General features: G+C 47.0%; 1 protein-coding gene across 1 annotated transcript in view; it reads left to right on the top strand.

Annotated features, from left to right (window-relative positions):
* The first annotated feature begins 271 nt into the window (after window positions 1–271).
* GATA4 (GATA binding protein 4) overlaps window positions 272–21,829 on the top strand; it is a 52,719-nt gene continuing 31,161 nt past the window's right edge. The window contains exons 1-2 of the mRNA XM_081904247.1: window positions 272–611; window positions 6,337–7,085. Of these exons, the coding sequence (XP_081760373.1) occupies window positions 6,563–7,085 (523 nt within the window). The 5' untranslated portion in view covers window positions 272–611; window positions 6,337–6,562. The remainder of the gene's footprint in view (window positions 612–6,336; window positions 7,086–21,829) is intronic.

Below are 21,829 nucleotides of genomic sequence, written 5' to 3' on the forward strand. Positions count from 1 at the left end.
CATCCAATGTGAAACCTGAGCAGACCCTGCTGAGCTTTGCAAACGTGCCAACTGCTCCGTTGCTGCGACGCTAGCAGGGTGCCTCCTCTTTGCCTGAAACCCTGCTGCTGCCGGCCCGTGCAGACGCTACTGAGCTGGCTGGACCAATGGTCTGAGTCATGGGAAAGCAACTCCCTGTGTGTTCCTATGGTGTGGCGAGGCCAGGAGGCAAGAAAGTGGGGAAAGAGGAGGGGGAGGACTGGAGGAGGAGGAGGGAAGAGGTGGGAAGCGTCAGCAGGAGCCCTGCTTGAGGTCCGGGCCGAGGGGGCTGGGCCGGAGGCGCCTGACGCCTTTGCCTCTCTCTCTCTCTCTCTCTCCCCTCCGGCAGGAGCGAGGCGTGTTGCTCCTGCGGCCGCCCGAGGCAGGCAGCCTGCAGAGACGGGCCAGGAGCCTCCCGCGGGCCATTTGCGGGCTTTCTCAGCTGGGTGACCAGCGTGATCAAGGCTCCCTGGTCCCCGGAGCGCGGGCGCAGACACAGCAGGCTGCGCCTCGGCGCTGCTCCGGAGTGGAACCGGCTTCGCGGGGAAGAGAGCCCCCGCTCGGAGCAGGCAAACGGAGACGGAAGAAAGCAGGTCGGTTAGATCTCTCTCTCTCTCTCTTGCAGACCATTTTTCTTGATTTCCCCCCCCCCCTTGCTCGCCACCACCACCGCTTTCTCCTCGCCAGATATATTCCCAGATATATATATTTTGCGCGCGCGCGTACTGGACCTTTATAGAACCGTAGACCTGTAGAGTGGAAAGGGATCTCTAAGTGCCATCTAGTCTACCTTCTGCCACGCAGGAATCGCAGTGAAAGGACACCCAAAGAACATTCCTCACCCTCAAAGAATTCTGGGCTCTGTAGTTTAGGATGGGCTACTGGCAATTGTCACACTGCGAGGAGGAAACTACGGTGCCCAAAATTCTTTGAGGGAAAGACTGCTCTTTGGATATATTAAATGTTCGCGGATCGGGAAAATCTGGTCGTCTTTCGCTTCGTCTGACGCTGGATTCTTAAGGCAGCAAATGTCGCTCCCTCTTTGCGCAGGATCCACTTTGGATAGGTTCCGATATATTTTTTCTCCAGTCTCTCCCTCTGCGCAACCAACCCGGCCTTTCCTTTCCTAGCTGAAACAGTAACCTTCTCCATGCAGGATTCCCCGGGATTGAGGATCGCTGAACCCAACGAGGCGAGTAAAACGAGCTTAGGATCGCGCTGCGAGGATCCCACGACCCCCAGCTTCCACGTTCTCGTTCTTTCTCCTTTCCAGTTTCACTTCGCCCCTTCTCGTTCTCTCTCGCTCCTTCTCCTCCTCCTCGCCAGCTCCCTAGATCTCCGTTCGCTTTTATTTTTATATCATTCCCTTGCTTCGCACAAAGCAGACATTCTTTTCGCTTAAAAAAAGAGAGGAGGAGAAATCAGCGATTGGAAACGCAACGAAGGTCCCTAGAAAAGTGAAAAATTAAACTTCTTAAATCCTACCCAATTTTTATAAATAATTCCATCGCGGTAGTTTCGGCAGGATTTTATCTCTTTTTTTGCGCAAATCTCCTATACCTCTAGTTATCCCCCTCTTAAGGTTAGTAGTGGTTTGATGCAGGATTGATTCAGTCAAACGTGAAAACTTTTAAACTCCGATCTCAGCTGGATTGATAGATGACGTGTAGAAATCGATGGGGCCGAACTGTGCGTAATAGGAATGATTATTGCTATTCTTCTAATATTCTCCCAGGTCTCCTTGCTGTTTTGAAAGTCTTCCTTATTTGCCTTCTTTTTAGCTACTTGCTACTATATTTATTTATTTACTTATTTATTTATTTAAAAGATTTGTGTAACAAAACCTATATGCCGCTCGAGAGTAATAAAACTTCTAAACTGTTTGCAATAAAATATCCAAGCGGCCTTAGATCATCACTGGCTACTTTGTAAACCCCAGGTTTGCTGATCGAGATTCTCATTGAATGGGGAGGATTTTCATTTTTAAAGGGCAGCTCTTGTTCCAAAGGCGATTTTCTCCCCCCTCTCGCTTCTCAAACAGGGGTGTGTTTTTTTGGAGGGGTGGCAATAAGAAACATTTTTTTAAAAATAATAATGTGCTGTTTCAAATGTAGAGCTACTATTTCTTTCTTCCCCACTAAGGCACTGTTCTGTAAAAAAAATAAAATTAGTTATTTATTATTTCTAAACAGTCTCTGTCTTTTTGTGATCGCTTTTTAAAAGCAGGGAGCAACAAATATCTGATTTTAAGCGCGGAAGTAAAAAAAACCCTTTTGAGGGCGGGACGGAGCCACTCAGAGGATCTGATTCAGTTTTCTTATTTTTACTATGATTTCCGCGTAAAAAGAGGGTTCCGTTCCGAGTAAATCGCTCGGTTCCAAGTAAAGCAGGGGGGCCAAGTGAGTGAATAAACCCCCGCTTATTCCCCGCGTTCAAATCTCCTTCGTAAAATGTAATAATAAAAACATTCCGTTCTTAAAAGATGGAGATGGAAACGATGGGGAGGAAAAACCCCTGTAAGGATAGAACAAAAAACAACAACCATTCCAAATATTTCTAGTATGTTTATCCTATTTGGATTCTCTCCCCCCCCCCCCATACACACACCTTTAAATTTTGCAAAGTTTTCAACCCAACTCATTTTTTCTTCTGCCAGCTATTTGCATCTACATATAAAGTGGGGGTCTCTTTATTTACATCTGGGTTGGAGTTAATTGAATTTCAGAATTGCAAAAGCACCTTTTTTAAATCCCGCTGGGAGAAATGTAGTGGGACACACATTCGTTTGCTAGGAAGTTTTAAGTCGACCTCCTGCTTTCAGTTTTGAAGTGTTCAAAGTTGGCTGGAGCGTGTCAGTGTTTCCTGCTCGTCATGCTGTTTTGTGTGATCACAACTTTACGCTTCTCAAGGCTGCATTGCAACGCTGAAGGTTATATCTTAAACCGCATTATTTTGTGCGTAATTGCACTATCGCCGTCCACAGATTTTATATTTGTGCACGTTGCAATTCAGATTTGCTCCTGCGTCGTCAGAAAAATATTCATTATTTTGAAGAGTTTAGTTCTACAAACATTTTCTGGAGGAGATTGCTAAAATATATTAGATCAATCCGATTCATGAGTGAATCAATGTAAGGGTATGATTTATTTATTTTTAAAGGAAAAATTGTGGGGTTTTTTTTTAAAAAAAGGAACGCTGGCAGCCGATTTCTAATTATCTGCTTGATAAATCTGGAACAGAAACGGCTAAAACTTTGAACGAATGCTGCGGGCGTTTCGTACAGAGAGACTTGTGTGAATTTCAAGTTACTTTTAAAAAGGGGGGAAGCTTTCCCCACTTAAGTTTATTTCTTCAGTTATTGAGCAGCAGGGGATAATTGGGGAAGAATCTTCGCGACGCTTGAATTCGGTTTCACCTACGGGGAAGGAGGAGTGGGAGGGGGGGAGTGTTAATTCGTATTAACCTGGAAAATCTGGAAAGAGAGGGTTTGTTCGCTTCACCATGGCGCAAAAACAGCGGGCATGCTGGGAATAATTTGGGGGGGGGCTGAGACCGCGTATGATCCGATTTAAAAGAGAAGCCACCCTTATCCATAAAAAATAAAAAGCCCCTAAACTCCGTTTGCGTTTCATTTCCACGAGAATCTCCTTTGGGGCCCATTGGCAGGAGAGAGAGACTGAGGAGGGCGGCGAAGGAACCGGTCTCTAAATTCAAATCGAATTCAGTGTATTTTTGAGAAGAGCTCGATTTTAGACATGAACACTGGCCGATCTCTTTGGGAAAGAGGCTTTTGCGAGAGGTTTCATGGACTGGATCTTGCAGTCCTTGGGAGTCAGGGCTATCAAAGTCCACGTGCTTAGATGGTGGGGGTGGGGAGCTGGAGAGTCCGGCAGTGATTGTTTAGCAGTCAGGGGACGACACTTTGCACATGCCCAAAGGTTGCCGCCCATCGCCTTGCGCAAGAGTCAAGTGTGGAAAGCAGATTGTGTTTGTGTTCGAAGTAGGTTGCTAGTTCCTGTGTCTCCTAATGCAATCCTTTTCAGTGACCCCATCAGCCTCTGCCCTTTAGAAGATTCTAGTCCTCTCTGTTTCAGGCATTATGTGTTGAGGAGACCATTTGAGAAGGGAGTAGAGGTGGCTTCGCTCCCTTGGTACCCCTGACCATTAGGTCCAGTCGTGGCAGACTCAGGGGTTGCGGCGCTCATCTCGCTTTATTGGCCGAGGGAGCCGGTGTACAGCTTCCGGGTCATGTGGCCAGCAGGACTAAGCCGCTTCTGGCGAACCAGAGTAGCGCACGGAAACGCCGTTTACCTTCCCGCCGGAGCGGTCCCTATTGATCTACTTGCACTTTGACGTGCTTCCGAACTGCTAGGTTGGCAGGAGCAGGGACCGAGCAACGGGAGCTCACCCCGTCGGGGGGATTCGAACCGCCGACCTTCTGATTGGCAATTCCTAGGCTCTGTGGTTTAACCCACAGCGCCACCTGCATCCCTTGTTCCCTTGGTGCCTGCATGCAAAATGCAGACTGCTGAAGGGGACTGTTTTTTTGTGTTGTGGGGCAGGCTTCCAAAGGCCCTGGAGAGACATTGTGGCACAGTGGTTAGAGCTGTGATTACACTTACGCTGGGGAGACTCTGGGTTCAAATCCCCCATGGCCAGGAAGCTCACTGGGTGACAATTTCACCCTCTCTGTTTAATTCACCTCGCAGGGTTGTGGTGAGGATGAAATGCAGGAGGCTTGGAGGAAAGATAGGACATGAAGGTTAAGAACAACAGGAAAACAAGACCTTCATATTCTCCGGCGTCAACAGGACTTGCAATTCATGTTAGTTAGCCTGTCCTGCATTTCCTGCTGCAGTTTTGAACATGTAGATGTACATGCATTGTAGATGGGGGTCACACATGTGTTCCATGCTCTTGCGCACAATTATACCCCCCCCTTGCAGTATGCACACCCCACATGGGTCCTACTGCTTGCCTCTCTAAGTGTGGTTGGGCAGAATTGGCAGATCTTAACTGCAAGGAGGAAATCATGAGTCATTACAGTTGCCTTTTGATGTGTGCACAAATGTGCGTTTTGACAAGCGGGGAGAGGGGTGTTGTTCAAGGCTGCAAGGAATAGCTCTGTAATGAACATTCCTCAGCCTCTGAGCATGCACAGAAGTCATGAACCTTGCAGGAATTGTGGTCTGTGGCATTTTCATCCCTGAGCATGCACACAGTTTCCAGACGTCCCATTTCTGTGTTGAAGTGAGTCTCAAACGGAGCTCTAGTTCACAGAGCGGCGGTTCCTCCCTCGAAGGGTTGGACTGGATGACCCTCGGGGTACCCTCTCAACTCTACAATTTTATCCTTCCAGGAAAAAATATACACCTATGACACAGCACACCGGGACCTATCCGACTCACATCTTTCTGTGTACAAACCGTCTTATACTGTACCTTTGCTCACCTGCTTTCGGCTGCCTGCCTCCCCGCAAAACAACTTTTTCCATTTTCTCGCCAACCCACCAAAGACAAAGGTTGGATTCCACAATCCCTATTCTGGAGGACCTCAAGCAATTCCTAACCTACCTAACTCTAGGCTCCAGTTTCAATCCTTTATTATTTTCACTCCCTTTCCCAAAAGGACAGCCTGCTGCTGTGATGTGATTTCAGATCAAACAGCTAGACTTGGTCCAATTAGCAGCATCTATACCCCCAGGGACAAAGGTTTGGCTGTGCTAATGGTGCCCTCTAACCGTCTCTCACCTTCCCTAAGTTTATTATACCTGCCTTAAGTGGGACGGGCTGGCACTGTGGGTTAAACCACAGAGCCTAGGACTTGCAGATCAGAAGGTTGGCTGTTCGAATCCCCGCAACGGGGTGAGCTCCGGTTGCTCGGTCCCTGCGCCTGCCAGCCTAGCAGTTCGAAAGCATGTCAAAGTGCAAATAGATAAATAGGTACCACTCTGGCGGGAAGGTAAACGGCATTTCCGTGCACTGCTCTGGTTTGCCAGAAGTGTCTTAGTCATGCTGGCCACATGACCCGGAAGCTGTACACCAGCTCCCTCGGCCAGTAAAGCGAGATGAGCGCCACAACCCCAGAGTTGGCCATGACTGGACCTAATGGTCAGGGGTCCCTTTACCTTTATACCCCCAGGGACAAAGATTCGGCTGTGCTGATGGTGCCCTTTAACTGTCTCTCACCTTCCTTAAGTTTATTATACCTGCCTTAAGTGGGGAGGGGAGCCTTTTTGAACCAACTTTTCTCTCCTTTCTCTTCCCCCCTACCCACACTTTACCTGCATGTCTCATTCTGTTTCCCCTTCCTTTATAGGTGTGAACCAGGCCCAGAAGGGAGAGAAGAATGCCAGACCACGGAAGCCACTGCTGGCTCTGATGCCTGGGACCACCTTGAAAGTTAGGACCTGTTAGGACCCGGAAAACTGCTTCCCCACCCTATCCTCTCATCCTGGACCTGATTGGGCACACCTCCTGTCTTGATTTTGGAGGTAGACTCTCTCTCCCTCTAACCCACTTGGATCTCGCCTGCTCCTCCAGAGATGTACCAGAGCTTAGCCATGGCCGCCAACCATTGCCCTCAGGCCTACGAAGGGGCGAGTGGCTTCATGCACAGCGCGGCTGCCACTTCCCCTGTCTACATCCCGACCACGAGAGTCGGCACCATGATTCCCAGCCTTCCTTACCTCCAGGGGTCTGCCTCATCACAGCAAGGCAGCCCCTCCGGCCACTCCATCTGGACTCAGCCCGGAACCGAGAGCGCCTCGTATAACCCCGGCTCGACGCACCCGTCCGTCTCGCCCAGGTTCTCCTTCGCTGCCGGCTCCCCCATCCCGACCACCACTTCCAGAGAGGGGGCCACGTACAGCAACCCTCTCAGCATCACGGCCAACAGCAGGGAACAATACGCCCGCAGTTTCAGTGGATCTTATTCCAGCCCCTACCCAGCGAGCTACATGGCCCCGGAGCTGGGGGCCACTTGGACTTCCTCGCCTTTCGACAACCCCATGCTCCATAATCTCCAGAACCGGGGAACCCCAGGAGGGACTAGACACCCCAACCTAGGTAAGATCTCTCTGTTACCTTTAGTTACATTTAGTTAGGGTCTTTCTAGAAAGAAAGGAAAAAGCTACATTGTTAAGCAGGTTTCGAGTACAGTGGTACCTCTGGATGCGAACAGGATCCATTCCAGAGCCCCATTCGCATCCTGAGCAGAACACGACCTGCGTCTGAGCGTGTGCGGGTCACGATTCGCCGCTTCTGTGCATGCGTGTGACGTCATTTTGAGTGTCTGCGCATGTGCAAACGGCGAAACCCGGAAGTAACACGTTCCATTACTTCTGGGTCGCTGCAGAACGAAACCTGAAAACGCTCAACGTGAAGCATATTTAACCCGAGGTATGACTGTATGCTGATTTTGAACTGACCGGCATCTAACCAATTAACGAACCGAAACATTTATCTGGAGAAAAGGGCGTTTTGAAATAATACTTTTATGCTTAATGGCAAAATCGTAAATGTGAACAAATAAGGTGCAAGGAAGCAAATGAAGCATCTGTTCACAAATGCTAACGGCGTTTGTGTTGGTTAGAGTGTGGTGCTGATAACTCCAAGGTTGCAGGCTTGATCTGCATAAGGGACAGCTTCTTATTGCTGCATTGCTGGCGTTGGACTAGATGATCCTCAGGGTCCCTTCCAACTCTGACATTCTTTGATTCTTGAAATGGAAGGCTGCATAAAGTTGTGCTTTGTTGCTAAACTTGTTGTTCCAAAATATTACGATGAATGCCCATCTTTCTGTGAACTTGTTGGGCTGATTTATGTGTGTGCTTTTATAATAAGTCATTTTTACTATAGACCAAACTTTTATCAAAGCATTCACATGTACTCTCTGTTTCCCCAGTTCTTAGCTATTGTGATCCTTACTGCTGACTGCTGTTTCCTGCTCATACATTTAGGTGAACTCTGAATATTCTACTACTTGGTTATTTGAAAGACGTTATCTCTGAAAATGAGGACATTAAAAAAAAATCTTTCTTTTCCCTGAGTGTGAGTTAACTTAACCATGAATAGTAATTAAAAGGCTACTCTAGGAAAAGAATTGGGAGCATCGTACATTCCACTTTAAGAAAATATAAACAGAGCTAATTCTTTCTTTTTTAAAGTTCTGGATCCATCTGTCTTGCTAAGTAGAAACAAAAATCTGAATGATGCTGATTTCGGAGAGAATGCCTTTCCTTCAGTTTTTGGTTTGTTCCCCCCCCCCCAAAAAAAATCATTTTTATTCATTTTATAACACAAATAGACAACACAAACAGAAAAACAAACAATACAAACAAATTCTTGTCTTACCTTGTTTTTTCTAAACATTGTTAGGTGGGCTTCCCCAAGTCCCCCCATCTGATTTTCATTTTACCTCATCTTTAGCAGTTTACATATATCATAATTTCTAACCATTTTTATTTAAATCACACTTACTTTAACCATAAAAATCTTCACATTTTACCACTTACAAATAATACTATTCAGTTGTTGGTTTTGGGGAAAACCTGAGTCAGTGCTATGAGGTTTCAAAGGTTTTTTATATGTATATGTTTGTTGTTGTTTAGTCGTTTAGTCATGTCCGACTCTTTGTGACCCCATGGACCAGAGCACGCCAGGCACTCCTGTCTTCCACTGCCTCCCCCAGTTTGGTCAAACTCATGCTGGTAGCTTCAAGAACACTGTCCAACCACCTCGTCCTCTGTCGTCCCCTTCTCCTTGTGCCCTCCATCTTTCCCAACATCAGGGTCTTTTCCAGGGAGTCTTCTCATGTGGTGGCCAAAATATTGGAGCCTCAGCTTCAGGATCTGTCCTTCCATTGAGCACTCAGGGCTGATTTCCTTAAGGATGGCTAGGTTTGATCTTCTTGCAGTCCATGGGACTCTCAAGAGTTTTCTCCAGCTCATAATTCAAAAGCATCAATTCTTTGGCGATCAGCCTTCTTTATGGTCCAGCTCTCACTTCCATACATCACTACTGTTAGTTCTTTTAAATGCAGAGGGACTGAACTTGAGTGTGCCTTGCCTTAAGGCTGCTAAAGACCCAGCAGTCTGTGGGTGGGGCCATGATCTGGTAGCTCCAGGCTGAAAAAAAGCAAGCTTCCTGCTTGATTAAGGATACAAAGGGAAAGTGAAGAGTTTCTTTCCCTGTAAGGGTGGAAGCAACTAAACCAGTGTTTCCCAACCTTTTTTGGGCAAAGGCACACTTGTTTCATGAAAAAAATCTCGAGGCACACCACCATGCCAGATGGGGAAAGGTCACTTTTTACTTATGTAAAAAAAAATAAAAAAATAGTAACAGCATAGAAGGTAATGGTAGATGACTGTTAGGGTCTCCCCCCAAATGCAGAATTCTATTAATATCTTCCTTAGCGAGCCGCGTTAACCCCTGTAATGCTTTCTATAGAGTAAGCATAGGGGACACTGGGGGATGTGGAACCAAGGGGGGAGTGGGCCAAAAGAGTTCGGGATCTACTGCTTTAAACAGAAATAAGAGCCAGTGGGTTCTTCCTTTTTTAAAGTATCGTTTCAGTGGGGACAGCAGTCTGGATTTCCAAAAAGCGGCGCTTTTTTGCGTCTGAGCAAAGAAGAGAGAGAGGGGGAAAAAGAGAGAGAGATTGATTTGTGGCTGCGCAAAGGGGGGAGGAGCCCAGGAGTAAAAGTAGGAAGGACGAAGGGAGGGGAAAGGAAAGTTAATAGAAGGAAAGGCGGGTGGGAGAGAAAGAGAAAGAAAGAGGGAAGGAAGGGGGGAAGAGAAGTGGAAAGGAGGGAGACCGAGGCGGGGGAGAAGCGTCTGGAGAGTTGCTCCGAAGTTTGGGGGGCCGCGGGGGTGGGCGCGCGTCCCAGGAGGCGGAGGCCAGCCCGGGCTGGGAGCCGCGCCGCGGCCCGGGGGCGGTAGGCGGACCGCGGCTCCTAGGATGTGGAAAGGGGACGGCGGCGCAGGGGGAGGAGACCCGCATGGCTAGGGCAGCGCGCAGGGGGAGGGGGGCGGGCCGGAGGCGGGCGAGGGGGGCCGCGATCCCGCGCGCCGCGAACATGGCCTCCTTCCCCGCGGGCCCCGCCGAGCCCCCCGGCCGGAGGAGAGCAGAGGCAGGAGGAGGAGGACGAAGGCGCTGCCGAGGAGGCGCGCCAACTTCTGGCAACTTCGGCGCCTGCCCCGTCGCCGCAGGCTCCTCCCGGCCGAGAGCCAGAGGACGGCGGCGGAGCAGGAGGAGGAGGATCGGGTTTGGCGACGGCTGCTGCGCCCTCTCCAAGCGCGGGGCTGGCCTCCGCCGCGCCCGATCCTCTGCGCTCGCCGCGCTTCTCGGCGGAGCAGGTCTCGTGCGGGTGCGAGGCGCTGCTGCAGGCGGGCGACCCCGGCCGGCTGGGCCGCTTCCTGGGCTCGCTGCCGCCCGACGCCGAGGCGCCGTGCCTGGAGGCGCAGGCGGGCGAGAGCCTGGCCAAGGCGCGCACGCTGCTGGCCTTCCAGCGCGGCAACTTCGCCGAGCTATACCGCCTGGTGCAGAGCTGGCGATGGGATGTGGGAGGGAGCTCGCTCGCCGCCCCGCGTGTGCCTATGTGGGGCACGTTACAGCCCCGTGACGTCAGCGCCACGCAGGCAGCCAGGCAGGCAGACGGCGAGAGCCCCGCGCTGGGCGGCCTCTCCTCGCCGCCGCCCCGCCTCTCGCCGCCCGACTCACCCGCCTCCCTCCCACGGCACACCAGGCAACGTCTCGTGGCACACTAGTGTGCCGCGGAACACCGGTTGGGAAACACTGAACTAAACACTTCATTGAGCCCATAGGGTGATTTTCAATCTGCTGCTAAAGATGCCATATTTTTTCCTCTCTCCTTTAACTTTAGAGCTTTTGTTGAAATGAATTAAAACTATTTGACAGGTAGGGTTCTAATCTCTAGAGACTTTGTTAGCAATAAGAAGGTTACCAGATTGCTCAAGAAATCCAGCCCACACACAAACACACCACAACATCCAGTTGCAAAGGAAGAAATTGGGAGTGAAATAAACTAGGGAGACTAAGCATTTTAATGTGGTTCTGGTTTTGACGTGTCTGAAGCTGGGAGACAAAGGTTGGATTCCACAATCGCTATTCTGGAGGACCTCAAGCCATTCCTAACCTACCTAACTCCTCGTCCTAACCTACCTCTCAGGGTTGTTGTGAAGGTAAAATGGGGAGCAGGAGACCTTGAGGACCTTGGAGGAAATGTGAGAGGTACATGTAACGAAATTAAAACGTGAATTGGAAATCATGTTTCCAGCAGGCAGAAGCAACAAACTTGCAGCACCTTAAGACTTGGCATGTTGCAAATATATCTCTTCCCTGTATGGCAGGACAACATTGTAGTTGGTGCTAGCCAAATCTCCTGGGTGAGGGGTAGGGAGGAGACATTGAATTAGTGGGATCCCATCATCATCATCATTATTATTATTATTATTATTATTATTATTATTATTATTATTAATACCCCACCCTCCCCAGCCAGAGCCGAGCTCAGGGCAGCTAACACCCATCAAATTTCAGTAAAAACATAATAAGGGGGGGGGGGAACACAAGTTAAAATAAAAGTTAAAATGCAATTTACAATGCAGCCTCATTTTAAAAGTAGCCCATAGATCAAAACCATAAGGGGAGGGAAACATAAGGGTCAGACTGAGTCCAAACCAAAGGTCAGGCAGAACAGCTCCATTTGCAGGCCCTACGGAAAGATGTGAAGTCCCGCAGGGCCCTAGTCTCTTGTGACAGAGTGTTGTGACAAGTTGGGGCCAGTACTGAAAAGGCCCTGGCCCTAGTTGAGACCAATCTAACCACCTTGCGACTTGGGACCTTCAAAATGTTGTCATTTGTGGACTTTAAGGTCCTCTGCGGGGCATACCAGGAGAGGCGGTCCTGTATGTACGTGGGTCCTAGTGTTATGTATTGTTCTTTGTTTAATTCCTATTTTTTGAAAAAATTAATAATAAGCACTTCTCTGCACAGTGGTGTAGTTCAGCTGTGGAACTCCCTCCCACTTGAGACAGGGATAGCCACCAATTTGGGTGCCTTTAAAAGAGGATTAGGCACATTCATGGAGGAGAGGTTTTCATGACTGCTCTGCTCTTCCTCAAAGTCATACTTCCAAATACTAGTTGCTGTAAACCCCAGGAGGGGAGAGGGCTCCTGTGTTCGAATCCAGAAGGCTCTTCTTATGTTCCTAATCATTTAGACAGGCTGGTGCAGTAGTTGAGTGTGGTCAGTCCTTTATCTTTGAGGATAAGGCTGTCCATGGATGCTGGCCACAATGGCTATGTTCCCAGTCCCGTGTCGGAAGCACGATGACCCTGAGTGCTATTAATGGAAATCCCCAGCGGGGAGAACACTATTGCTTGTGGGATTCTGTAGTCATGTGGTTAGCTACACAAGATGCTGGAGAATTTGAGCCTGTGGCATGATCTGATGGGGTTTTCTTTAGGTGCGTATGAAAACACTGGAGACTGCTTAGTGTCTGGGCCAATAGCTGTGTTTAGGGCAGTTGGGAGTGCAACAGACTCTTAACCTCAAGGTCGTGGGTTTGAACCCCACGCTGGGCGAAAGATTCCTGCATTGCAGCGGGTTGGACTAGATGACCCTTGCGGTCCCTTCCAACTCCACTACAATTCTATGATCCCAAATGCTCAGAAACATTTCAATAGGATTTAGGTTCTGTTCCAGTTCTGATGGGGTCAGGGCCAGATTTAGGTTTGATGAGGCCCTCAGCTCCTGAAGGTAATCGGGCCCTTTATATGTCCAGCTGTCCTTTGTCAACAACAAATTGTTGCTGTTTTTGGTGTTGAATATATGCTATATGGTCATTTATGGACCTAATAGGTATCTCAAGCCATTTGCACATGTGGCCATGCAACCAGTCCATGCAGAATGTAGGCCCCCTATATATAGAAAGGAGCAAACCAGTGATATTTTAGGGAGCAGGCTAGCAGGCGGGGCCCATGACTTACATCATAGGAGCCTACACAACACAAAACACTGGTGCTGTATGTAGGTTTTATTTTATTTGTTTTTTATCTTATATTTTGGGAATGTACACCCAGTTGTTTTTTCCTTTAATTTTTTTTGGGGGCCCCCCAAGAGAGTGGGGCCTTAAGCTATAGCTTGCTTATAGCTTATATTGAAATCAGGCACTGGGTGGGGTTTGTATTCAGAGTGGGTTGGACTTCCCAGGATACCCTCCGACATCTCTGCTGTTTAGAGTGTTGGAGTAAGACACAAAAGACCGAGGCTCAAATATCCACTTGGATATTTGGGGTGACCATGGACCTATCATGAACTTTCCGCCTAACAGACCTCGCTGGGTTGTTGTGAAAATAAAATGGGGAGGGGGAGCAACATGTACGTCCCATTGAGCTCCTCGGGGGAGAGGTGTGATATATGGAAGGGCCACGGTTTAGTGGATAAGCATCTGCTTTGCATGCAGGTTCAATCCTGCTGGCATCTCCAGGTAGAACTGGGGGAAACCATTGCCTGAAATGCTTGAAGGTTGCTGTCAATCAGTGTGGATGCTACTGGACTCGATGGACCAATGGACTGGCTTGCTATAAGACAGCTTCCTATGTGATTGGCATCTGTCTAAGTGCAGGAGTGTGCCTTTGGGGGTGAAGTCAAACTATTAATAATAATAATAATAATAATAATAATTTTTATTTGTACCCCGCCCTCCCCAGGCAAGGCCGGGCTCAGGGTGCCTAACAAGCAATAATAAAAACAAGTTGAATGAATACAACTTAAAAACAAGATTAAAATACAACATTAAATATTGAAACATTAAAATATTAAAATGTAGCCTCATCGCAGGAGAAGGAAAAGAAAAAAAAAGAGAGGGAGGGAATCAAATTGGCTCCAAGCCAAAGGCCAGGCAGAAAAACTCTGTCTTACAGGCCCTGTGGAAAGAAATCAGCTCCTGCAGGGCCCTGGTCTCTTGAGACAGAGCGTTCCACCAGGCAGGAGCCAGTGTTGAAAAGACCCTGGCTCTGGTTGAAGCTAACTTCCTTAGGGCCTGGGACCTCTAGTGTGTTGCTATTTATGGACCTTGAGGCTCTCCGTGGGGCATATCAGGAGAGGCGGTCCCATAGGTACGAGGGTCCTAGGCCGTGAAGGGCTTTAAAGGTCAAAAGCAGCACCTTAAATCTGACCGTGTACTCCACCGGGAGCCAGTGCAGCTGGAAAAGCACTGGGTGAATATGCTCCCATGGCAGAGACCCTGTGAGGAGCCTCACTGCAGCATTCTGCACCCGCTGGAGTTTCTGGGACAGCTTCAAGGGCAGCCCCGCGTAGAGCGAATTACAGTAGTCAGTAATTGGAGAATTACAGCACTTGCTGCGACTGTAGAGACTGATACGGGAGAGGCATGCTCATGTTGCACCTGGAGCAGACAACGTCATCCAGTTTCACTGTTACAGATGCACGTGTATCCAGTGGTACCTTGGTTCTCAAACTTAATCCGCTCCTGAAGTCCGTTTGACTCCCGAAACGTTCTAAAACCAAGGCGCAGCTTCCGATTGGCTGCAGGAGCTTCCTGCACTGAAACGGAAGCCACATCGGACATTCAGTTTCCAAAAAACGTTCGCAAAGCAGAACACTTACTTCTGGGTTTTTGGTGTCCAGGAGCCGATTAGTTCGTCAACTAAGCCGTTCAAGAACCAAGGTTCCACTGTATACATTAAACCTGCAACTTGAATGCATTTAACTTGTGTGCATTCAGCTTTATGCACTGGGCAAACTTTAAAAATAAAAAGGAGCTGTTGTCTGGGGCGGGGGGGGGGGGGAGACTTTGGCAATCCCACCCACCGTTGCACCCAATGTGTTTTGACTATATGCGATTCTGGCTTTAGGTGCAATCCCCGGGACATCACTGCCTCCTAATTTTCAGGCTCCCTGCCGATTTTCTGCTGGGATGCAGCTGTTTGTTCCTGGGTCTGGCCTTCAATCCGTAATGCCTGTGACTTTGTACTTTGCTGCAAGGCCTGATAGGTCAGCCCTTCCAAGCGCACCCAAATATGCAACACAAACACACTGCGTTCAATCATGGCCTTTTGTTGATGTGACAAGGACAATTTATTGGCTTGTGTTGGAAAAAGAGCTGGCAGAGTTGTAAAAGGAACATGCAAATGTTTGCTTGGGCCGGCTGAGAAGGAGAATAGGACCCACCTCCCTTAGAAACCTGGCTCCCTTCCTTCTGTAATTATACATTATTCAAACAGCAACTCCAGGAACCTCTGACTGGTAGGCAGGAGGTGTTGCTTGCAATTGGATTTGGCTGCTCTCCTTAGTAGGGATTTAAGGAAGGCAGGAGTTGGGTTTCTCTCCCTTCTTAAATGGGAGGCTCCAGAGATACCATACCGAAGCTTTGAACTTAAAGAGTCTTTAAGCTTACAGTTGCTACCAATTTGCACTTCTTATAGGTTCTCACTTGTTGGTAGCTGTGAGGAAGGGACTTAGCTTGGTGGTAGAGTGTTGCCAGAAGAGAATTTCAGGTTCCATCCCTGGGTGTCTCCAGGTAGAACGAGTGTCCGGCCTAGATGGGCCAATGGTAAAACTAGCTTCCTGTGTCAATCGGAATTTGAAAACCCATATTGGATGCACCTTGACCATTCCGCTCCCTCCCACCTTCTGAAGGCAGAATTGCACATCCAAGCCAACTGGAAATTATCCTGTCTTTGCATCACTGTGTTTGTCTGTCTAGCTGCTGCTGCTTCTTTGGCGATCCCTCGTAGCCGAGTAAGATTGTCTTCCATAAACACGGTTTTAACAATGAGTCTGTAAGTGACTGTGGAGGCCAATTCTGGACCCACACGTCCTTCCACAGTGGGAACATTGGTTTCCAGATGGGAATTGATCACAGTGCGGATTTGCCAAGCATGCCTTCCTCTTAGCACGTTTCTCCCTTGTGTTCTGAGTTCAAGTGTCTTCAAAGCCCATGACACCTTTGGTAAAGGCTGTTCTCCAACTGGAGTACTCGTAGGCCAGTGTTTTCCAGTTGTTGGTGTTTATACTACTTTTTTATAGATTTGCCTTGAGAGAGTCTTTAAACCTCTTTTGTTGACCACCAGCATTACACTTTCCATTTTTAAGTTCAGAATAGAATAGTTGCTTTGGAAGACGATTATCAGGCATCCACACAACATGACCAGTCCAGTGAAGTTGATGTTGAAGAATCATTGCTTTGACACTGGTGATCTTTGCTTCTTCCAGTACACTGACATTAGTTCGCCTGTCTTCCCAAGTGATATGCAATTTTTTTCGGAGACACCTTTGATAGAATCTTTCAAGGAGTTGGAGATTAAATAACTAACCATTTGCTGCCATTTCAAAACACCCCATACAAGGCCATTTTGGTGAGGTGAGATAGCTGCCTGTATAGTAATAATAATTTGTCTGACTTCTGAAATGTTTGAAAACCAACGCGCAGCTTCTGATTGGTGCAGGCGCCCCAGAAACAATAGCCGACAGCTGCATCAGATGTTTGGCTTCCAAAAAAAGTTTGAAAACCAGAACACTTACTTCCAGGTTTTTGGCATTTGGGAACCAAGGCATTTGAGAACCAAGGTACCACTGTATGCATCCCCACTGAAGACCATTAGATCATCAGGCTGGCTCATGATTTAGGAGGTTTAGAAGTGGTCGTCCTAAATACCCACAGCATGCTAGTGGAAGGCTTTGCCATATACATAATTCTTAAAGGCAGATGAGTGTCATTTGTTTGGGATCTATGAGATCTCCTCTTTTGTACTGCAGTAAGTCCAATGGAAGCCAGCAGTGCTAATTCAAATGAAAGGTGCCAGGATTTGAGGTCAACACTCTTTGGCCAGAGAGCAAATTCCTAAATTCAAGAGGTGCACCGACAACATTATTGTTGCTTCTTCTGTTCCTGGTGTTCCAACACGGACCTCAAATAGAAGCGAATGCACTAGTCCTCAGTGTGGACCGGCTGCTCCATTACAGTGACTGGATCTCAAGTGAGCTGCAACAGCGGGACTACCATGTTGCAGATATATGATGAAAAACTGAGAACTGGGTCCCTAGATGCCTGTTTGGGGGTAAAGGCAGATCTGGATCACAAAAGGTTGAAGATTGCTGTTCTAAGAGCAGGTTTCAACCGAACAGAGTCATTTTCAGATATGTGTTGGGGAGGTTTCTATATGTGATGTTTAATGATAATTAAATTGCGGCTCTTACGGTTAAAATAAAGACATAAATCATTTTTAAAATGTGGTTTGCTTAGGGGTAGTGTGCTTCCTGATACTTTCACACACACACACACACACACACACACACACACACACATATTTTTATTAATTTTTTAACATATCATTTCCAACAGTCATTTAACATACATTTTTATCTGATACAATTTTTTTAGACTTCCACCAATTACCTCTGAAGATTTTCCATTCTTTATCACTTAATCTGCATTTCTTAATTTCTCTGTTACTTTTAATAATCCTTAACTAATATTCTCTTCTTAATCTCCCTTGCAATATTTTGCATAATCCTCCTTACAAAACTTCTTGCAGATTACTAGCGTAATCTGTTTATTACAATTGCTTTTCAGATAGTTAAAATATTTACTCCAGTCCTCTAAGAATCATTGGTCCAGCAGGTTTTGAATCCTTCCTGTCAATTTGTCTAATTCTGCATAGTCCATTAATTTCATTTGCCACTCTTCTTTTGTCGGTAATTCGTACTTCCTGATATTTTCAGCGTAAGCTAGAATATTTTATGTGTGTTTTTTCCAAAACAGTGCTTTGTGTCTTTTGTGACTGGACCCCATTGGTAAAACTGGTTGTGGATGATGGGAGTTGGAGTCCCATAGGGCATAGGTTCCCCTTCCCCATTTTACCAAAATAAGTGGGGTGTGCTCATACTGACTAATGGGGTAGAGGGAGAGCTGATTCTTGCTTGCTTCTAGTTGTGCATCCCTCAAAATTCTGCAGCCGCCGCAATCAGCTCACCAGCCAATTTTTCATTTGTTTAAAATGAGCCTTCTTAAAATATTGGGGGACTGAGGGTGGGGCATAATAAGTCCAGATATTTCAAGTTAAGGCACCTGTGCACTGCTGTAAATACTATTTCATTCTTGTATCTCATACACAAGGACCCAGGTGGCGCTGTGGGTTAAACCACAGAGCCTAGGACTTGCCGATCACAAGGTCGGTGGTTTGAATCCCCGCGGCCGGGTGAGCTCCCGTTGCTCGGTCCCTGCTCCTGTCAACCTAGCAGTTCGAAAGCATGTCAAAGTTCAAGTAGATAAATAGGTACCGCTCCGGCGGGAAGGTAAACAGTGTTTCCGTGCGCTGCTCTGGTTCGCCAGAAGCGGCTTAGTCATGCTGGCCACATTACCCAGAAGCTGTACACCGGCTCCCTCAGCCAATAAAGCGAGATGAGCACCACAACCCCAGAGTCTGCCTCGACTGAACCTAATGGTCAGGGGTCCCTTTACCTCGTACACCTCTGTGGCTACCCTAAGTCTGCTGAACTTTGGAGCTCACATGTGAATTATAAGCAACCGCAGAGCAGTTTTATGAATAGATGCCTCCACTTTTAATTGTGGGGAGGGGAGAGAGAGATGTGCCCCAGTGAATTCTTGACAATCACATTTAGGGAGCTGTTTGGTTGTAAGTTGCTTTGGGTTAAAGGGAAAGCTACCAGCAAATTTCGCAAATGAATTAATACACAAGCAAGCAGGGAGCGTGGCATTGTAGCTCTGAAAGAAATGTGAAACTCGCTGCAGCACACGCAGTCCCACACTCATCCTTGCCAAGCAGCTAGCCCTCATTGTTTTGAATCCATTCCTTGTGCTCTCCATGTTTCTCTGTGCTTCGGGGGGGGGGGGTCAAGGGATCAGCCTGAGCGTTGTTTTCAATTGAGGAAACCTCTGAGCTTTCCTTGGCTGGAAACAGTTTATTCTAGGAGAGGGTTCAGCTCTGCAGATAACAACAATGAAGTCCTGTTCATGTTACAATTGCAAGCACTTTTTTATATGCCACTGCCAGAGATATGTTTGAAATACATGAGCCAAACGGGGTGAGAATGAAAGGAGAACACTCTTGGCAGATTGCAAAAAAATAATAATGTTTTGGGCTTTTAAAGCTCCTATGATGTGAGCCCATAAACCTTTTCAAGGTCTTATATTTGCAACGACACTTGTGAATCTCCCTTTCAACCCAAATTTCTATGGTGGTCCGAGATGATCTCAAATAGCTTTTAATCCATTTCACTGCTCCTATTTTGTCCTGATTTTGCTTTGGGGGGGGGGGTTCCCTTCTTAAAAGCTCATTGGTACACACATCCATGCATTAGAGCTGCTTTTTTAAAGCTGGTACTTGTTGTCAGTACAGCATCAGCGTGCATAGCATTTTGCTGAGAATAGGAGGGAAGTCAGGTCTCTGCCCCAAGGAACCTGCAATCCAAAATTTGACAAAGTGGAGATGACTGAGGAAGGAGAGGCAGGGATAAGCACAATGGAATTGCTCATATTATACATTCTTGAGCAGGGGCAACATGCTCTGCCCTACAGTGAAATTGGGCTTTTCTTCTTTCTTAATAATAATAATAATACAGTGGTACCTCGGGTTACAGATGCTTCAGGTTACAGACTCTGCTAACCCAGAAATAGTACCTTAGATTAAGAACTTTGCTTCAGGATGAGAATAGAAATTGTGCGGCAGCAGCGGGAGGCCCCATTAGCTAAAGTGGTAGCTCAGGTTAAGAACAGTTTTCAGGTTAAGAACGGACCTCCAGAACGAATTAAGTTCTTAACCCGAGGTACCACTGTAATAATTAATAATAATAATAATTTATTATTTATAAGCCACCCATCTGGCTGGGTTTCTGCAGCCACTCTGGGCGGCTTCCAACAAAATATTTAAAATACAATAAAATATTTAATTTGGATTTGATTTTAATGTTTGAATCCTGCTTGAGCTCAAAGCAGCTCACAATAATCACAACAAATGTAGGATAATATCAAATACAAACAGCAACAACAAAAATTCATCAAGGCAACCAATACAATTCAATAAAGTTGTCATACTTTCTTGATTTTAACCACTGCACCATACTGCCCCCTGCCAGTGTTGGAGAATCTGTTCTTTTAAAAGCCATCAGGACTTCCCTTCCAACTGAAAACTCAAGACTAATCTCCTAGAGGGCTTCCTTGAGTGGTGCATCACCAACTGGCACAAAAAGTGCTGTGCTGTTTTTATCATGTGTATTTTAATAGATTTTTCAAGTATTTTTAATTACTTGCTAACCAATTCTCTTTTATATGTTTTTAGCTTCCTGTATTTTATCTGTGTTGTAAGTTATTTTGAGTCCTGGTCTGGTGGAAATGTGTGATTATAAATTATTGCTATCATCATCATTATTCAACCAGGATATTTCAGCTGCAAATGGGCATTGTACATTCAGAGTGTACATATGTGTTCGGAGTGGCTCAGTCAGCAGAACACAAGACTTTTAATCTCAAGAGTCAAGGGTTCAAATCCCACGTTGAGCAAAAGATTCCTGCATTTCAGGGGGTTGTACTAGATGACCCTTGCGACCCTTTGCAAACTCTACAGTTCTGTGATTCTATGATTGCTACTCCAGGAAAACAACAAACCATGCCCTTGGAGGTGCTTACAAGCATCGCTGCAATTCTCAGCCCCAAGGCTGACTCTCAAGGTGTTGGAAGGCCAAAAAGTTGGATGGAACAGCTAACGGTGGTCATTAAGGGGGGAAGTTGAGCAGCTGTGGGGAAGGAAAGGTGCAAAAAGAACCCTGGAGTGATTTTAGGGAATCAAATGACAGCGAACATATGGAGAGAAGCATTTTTTCCCATTTACCCTGCTTGTGTGCTTTTAAAAAATCCTCCTAAGGCAACTGAACAGGAGGAATGCCTTTTGCTGTGGCACTCTCTACAGCACCTCTGCCTAACTTCCTATTTAAAAAGTCAAATAACCGCAGCACAAGACATCTGCTTGAACACTGTGAGTCACAGGCCTTTGATCTAAAATTCCTTGCATGCTATAAGTGGAACCTCATAGCTGGATTTTCAATGCCTGACATAGGAGATATCATCTATCGAGGGGTCCATTCCAGCTCCACCAGGTGGGATGGACCTTTCTCCTCCCTAGCAGGTTTTGAATCCCAAAATGGAATTAAGATTACCGGAGGAAATATCAACAACCTCAGATATGCAGATGACACAACCTTGATGGCGGAAAGTGAGGAGGAATTAAAGAACCTTTTAATGAGGGTGAAAGAGGAGAGGGCAAAATATGGTCTGAAGCTCAACATCAAAAAAACGAAGATCGTGGCCACTGGTCCCATCACCTTCTGGCAAATAGAAGGGGAAGAAATGGAGGAAGTGAGAGATTTTACTTTCTTGGGCTCCTTGATTGCTGCAGATGGTGACAGTAGTCACGAAATTAAAAGACGCCTGCTTCTTGGGAGAAAAGCAATGACAAACCTAGACAGCATCTTAAAAAGCAGAGACATCACCTTGCCAACAAAGGTCCTTACAGTTAAAGCTATGGTTTTCCCAGTAGTGATGTATGGAAGTGAGAGCTGGACCATAAAGAAGGCTGATCACCAAAGAATTGATGCTTTTGAATTATGGTGCTGGAGGAGACTCTTGAGAGTCCCATGGACTGCAAGAAGATCAAAGCTATCCATTCTGAAGGAAATCCGCCCTGAGTGCTCACTGGAAGGACAGATCCTGAAGCTGAGGCTGCAATACTTTGGCCACCTCATGAGC

This window comes from Podarcis melisellensis (genome assembly GCF_964234715.1).
Source record: "Podarcis melisellensis genome assembly, chromosome: 3".
Lineage (NCBI taxonomy): Eukaryota > Metazoa > Chordata > Lepidosauria > Squamata > Lacertidae > Podarcis > Podarcis melisellensis.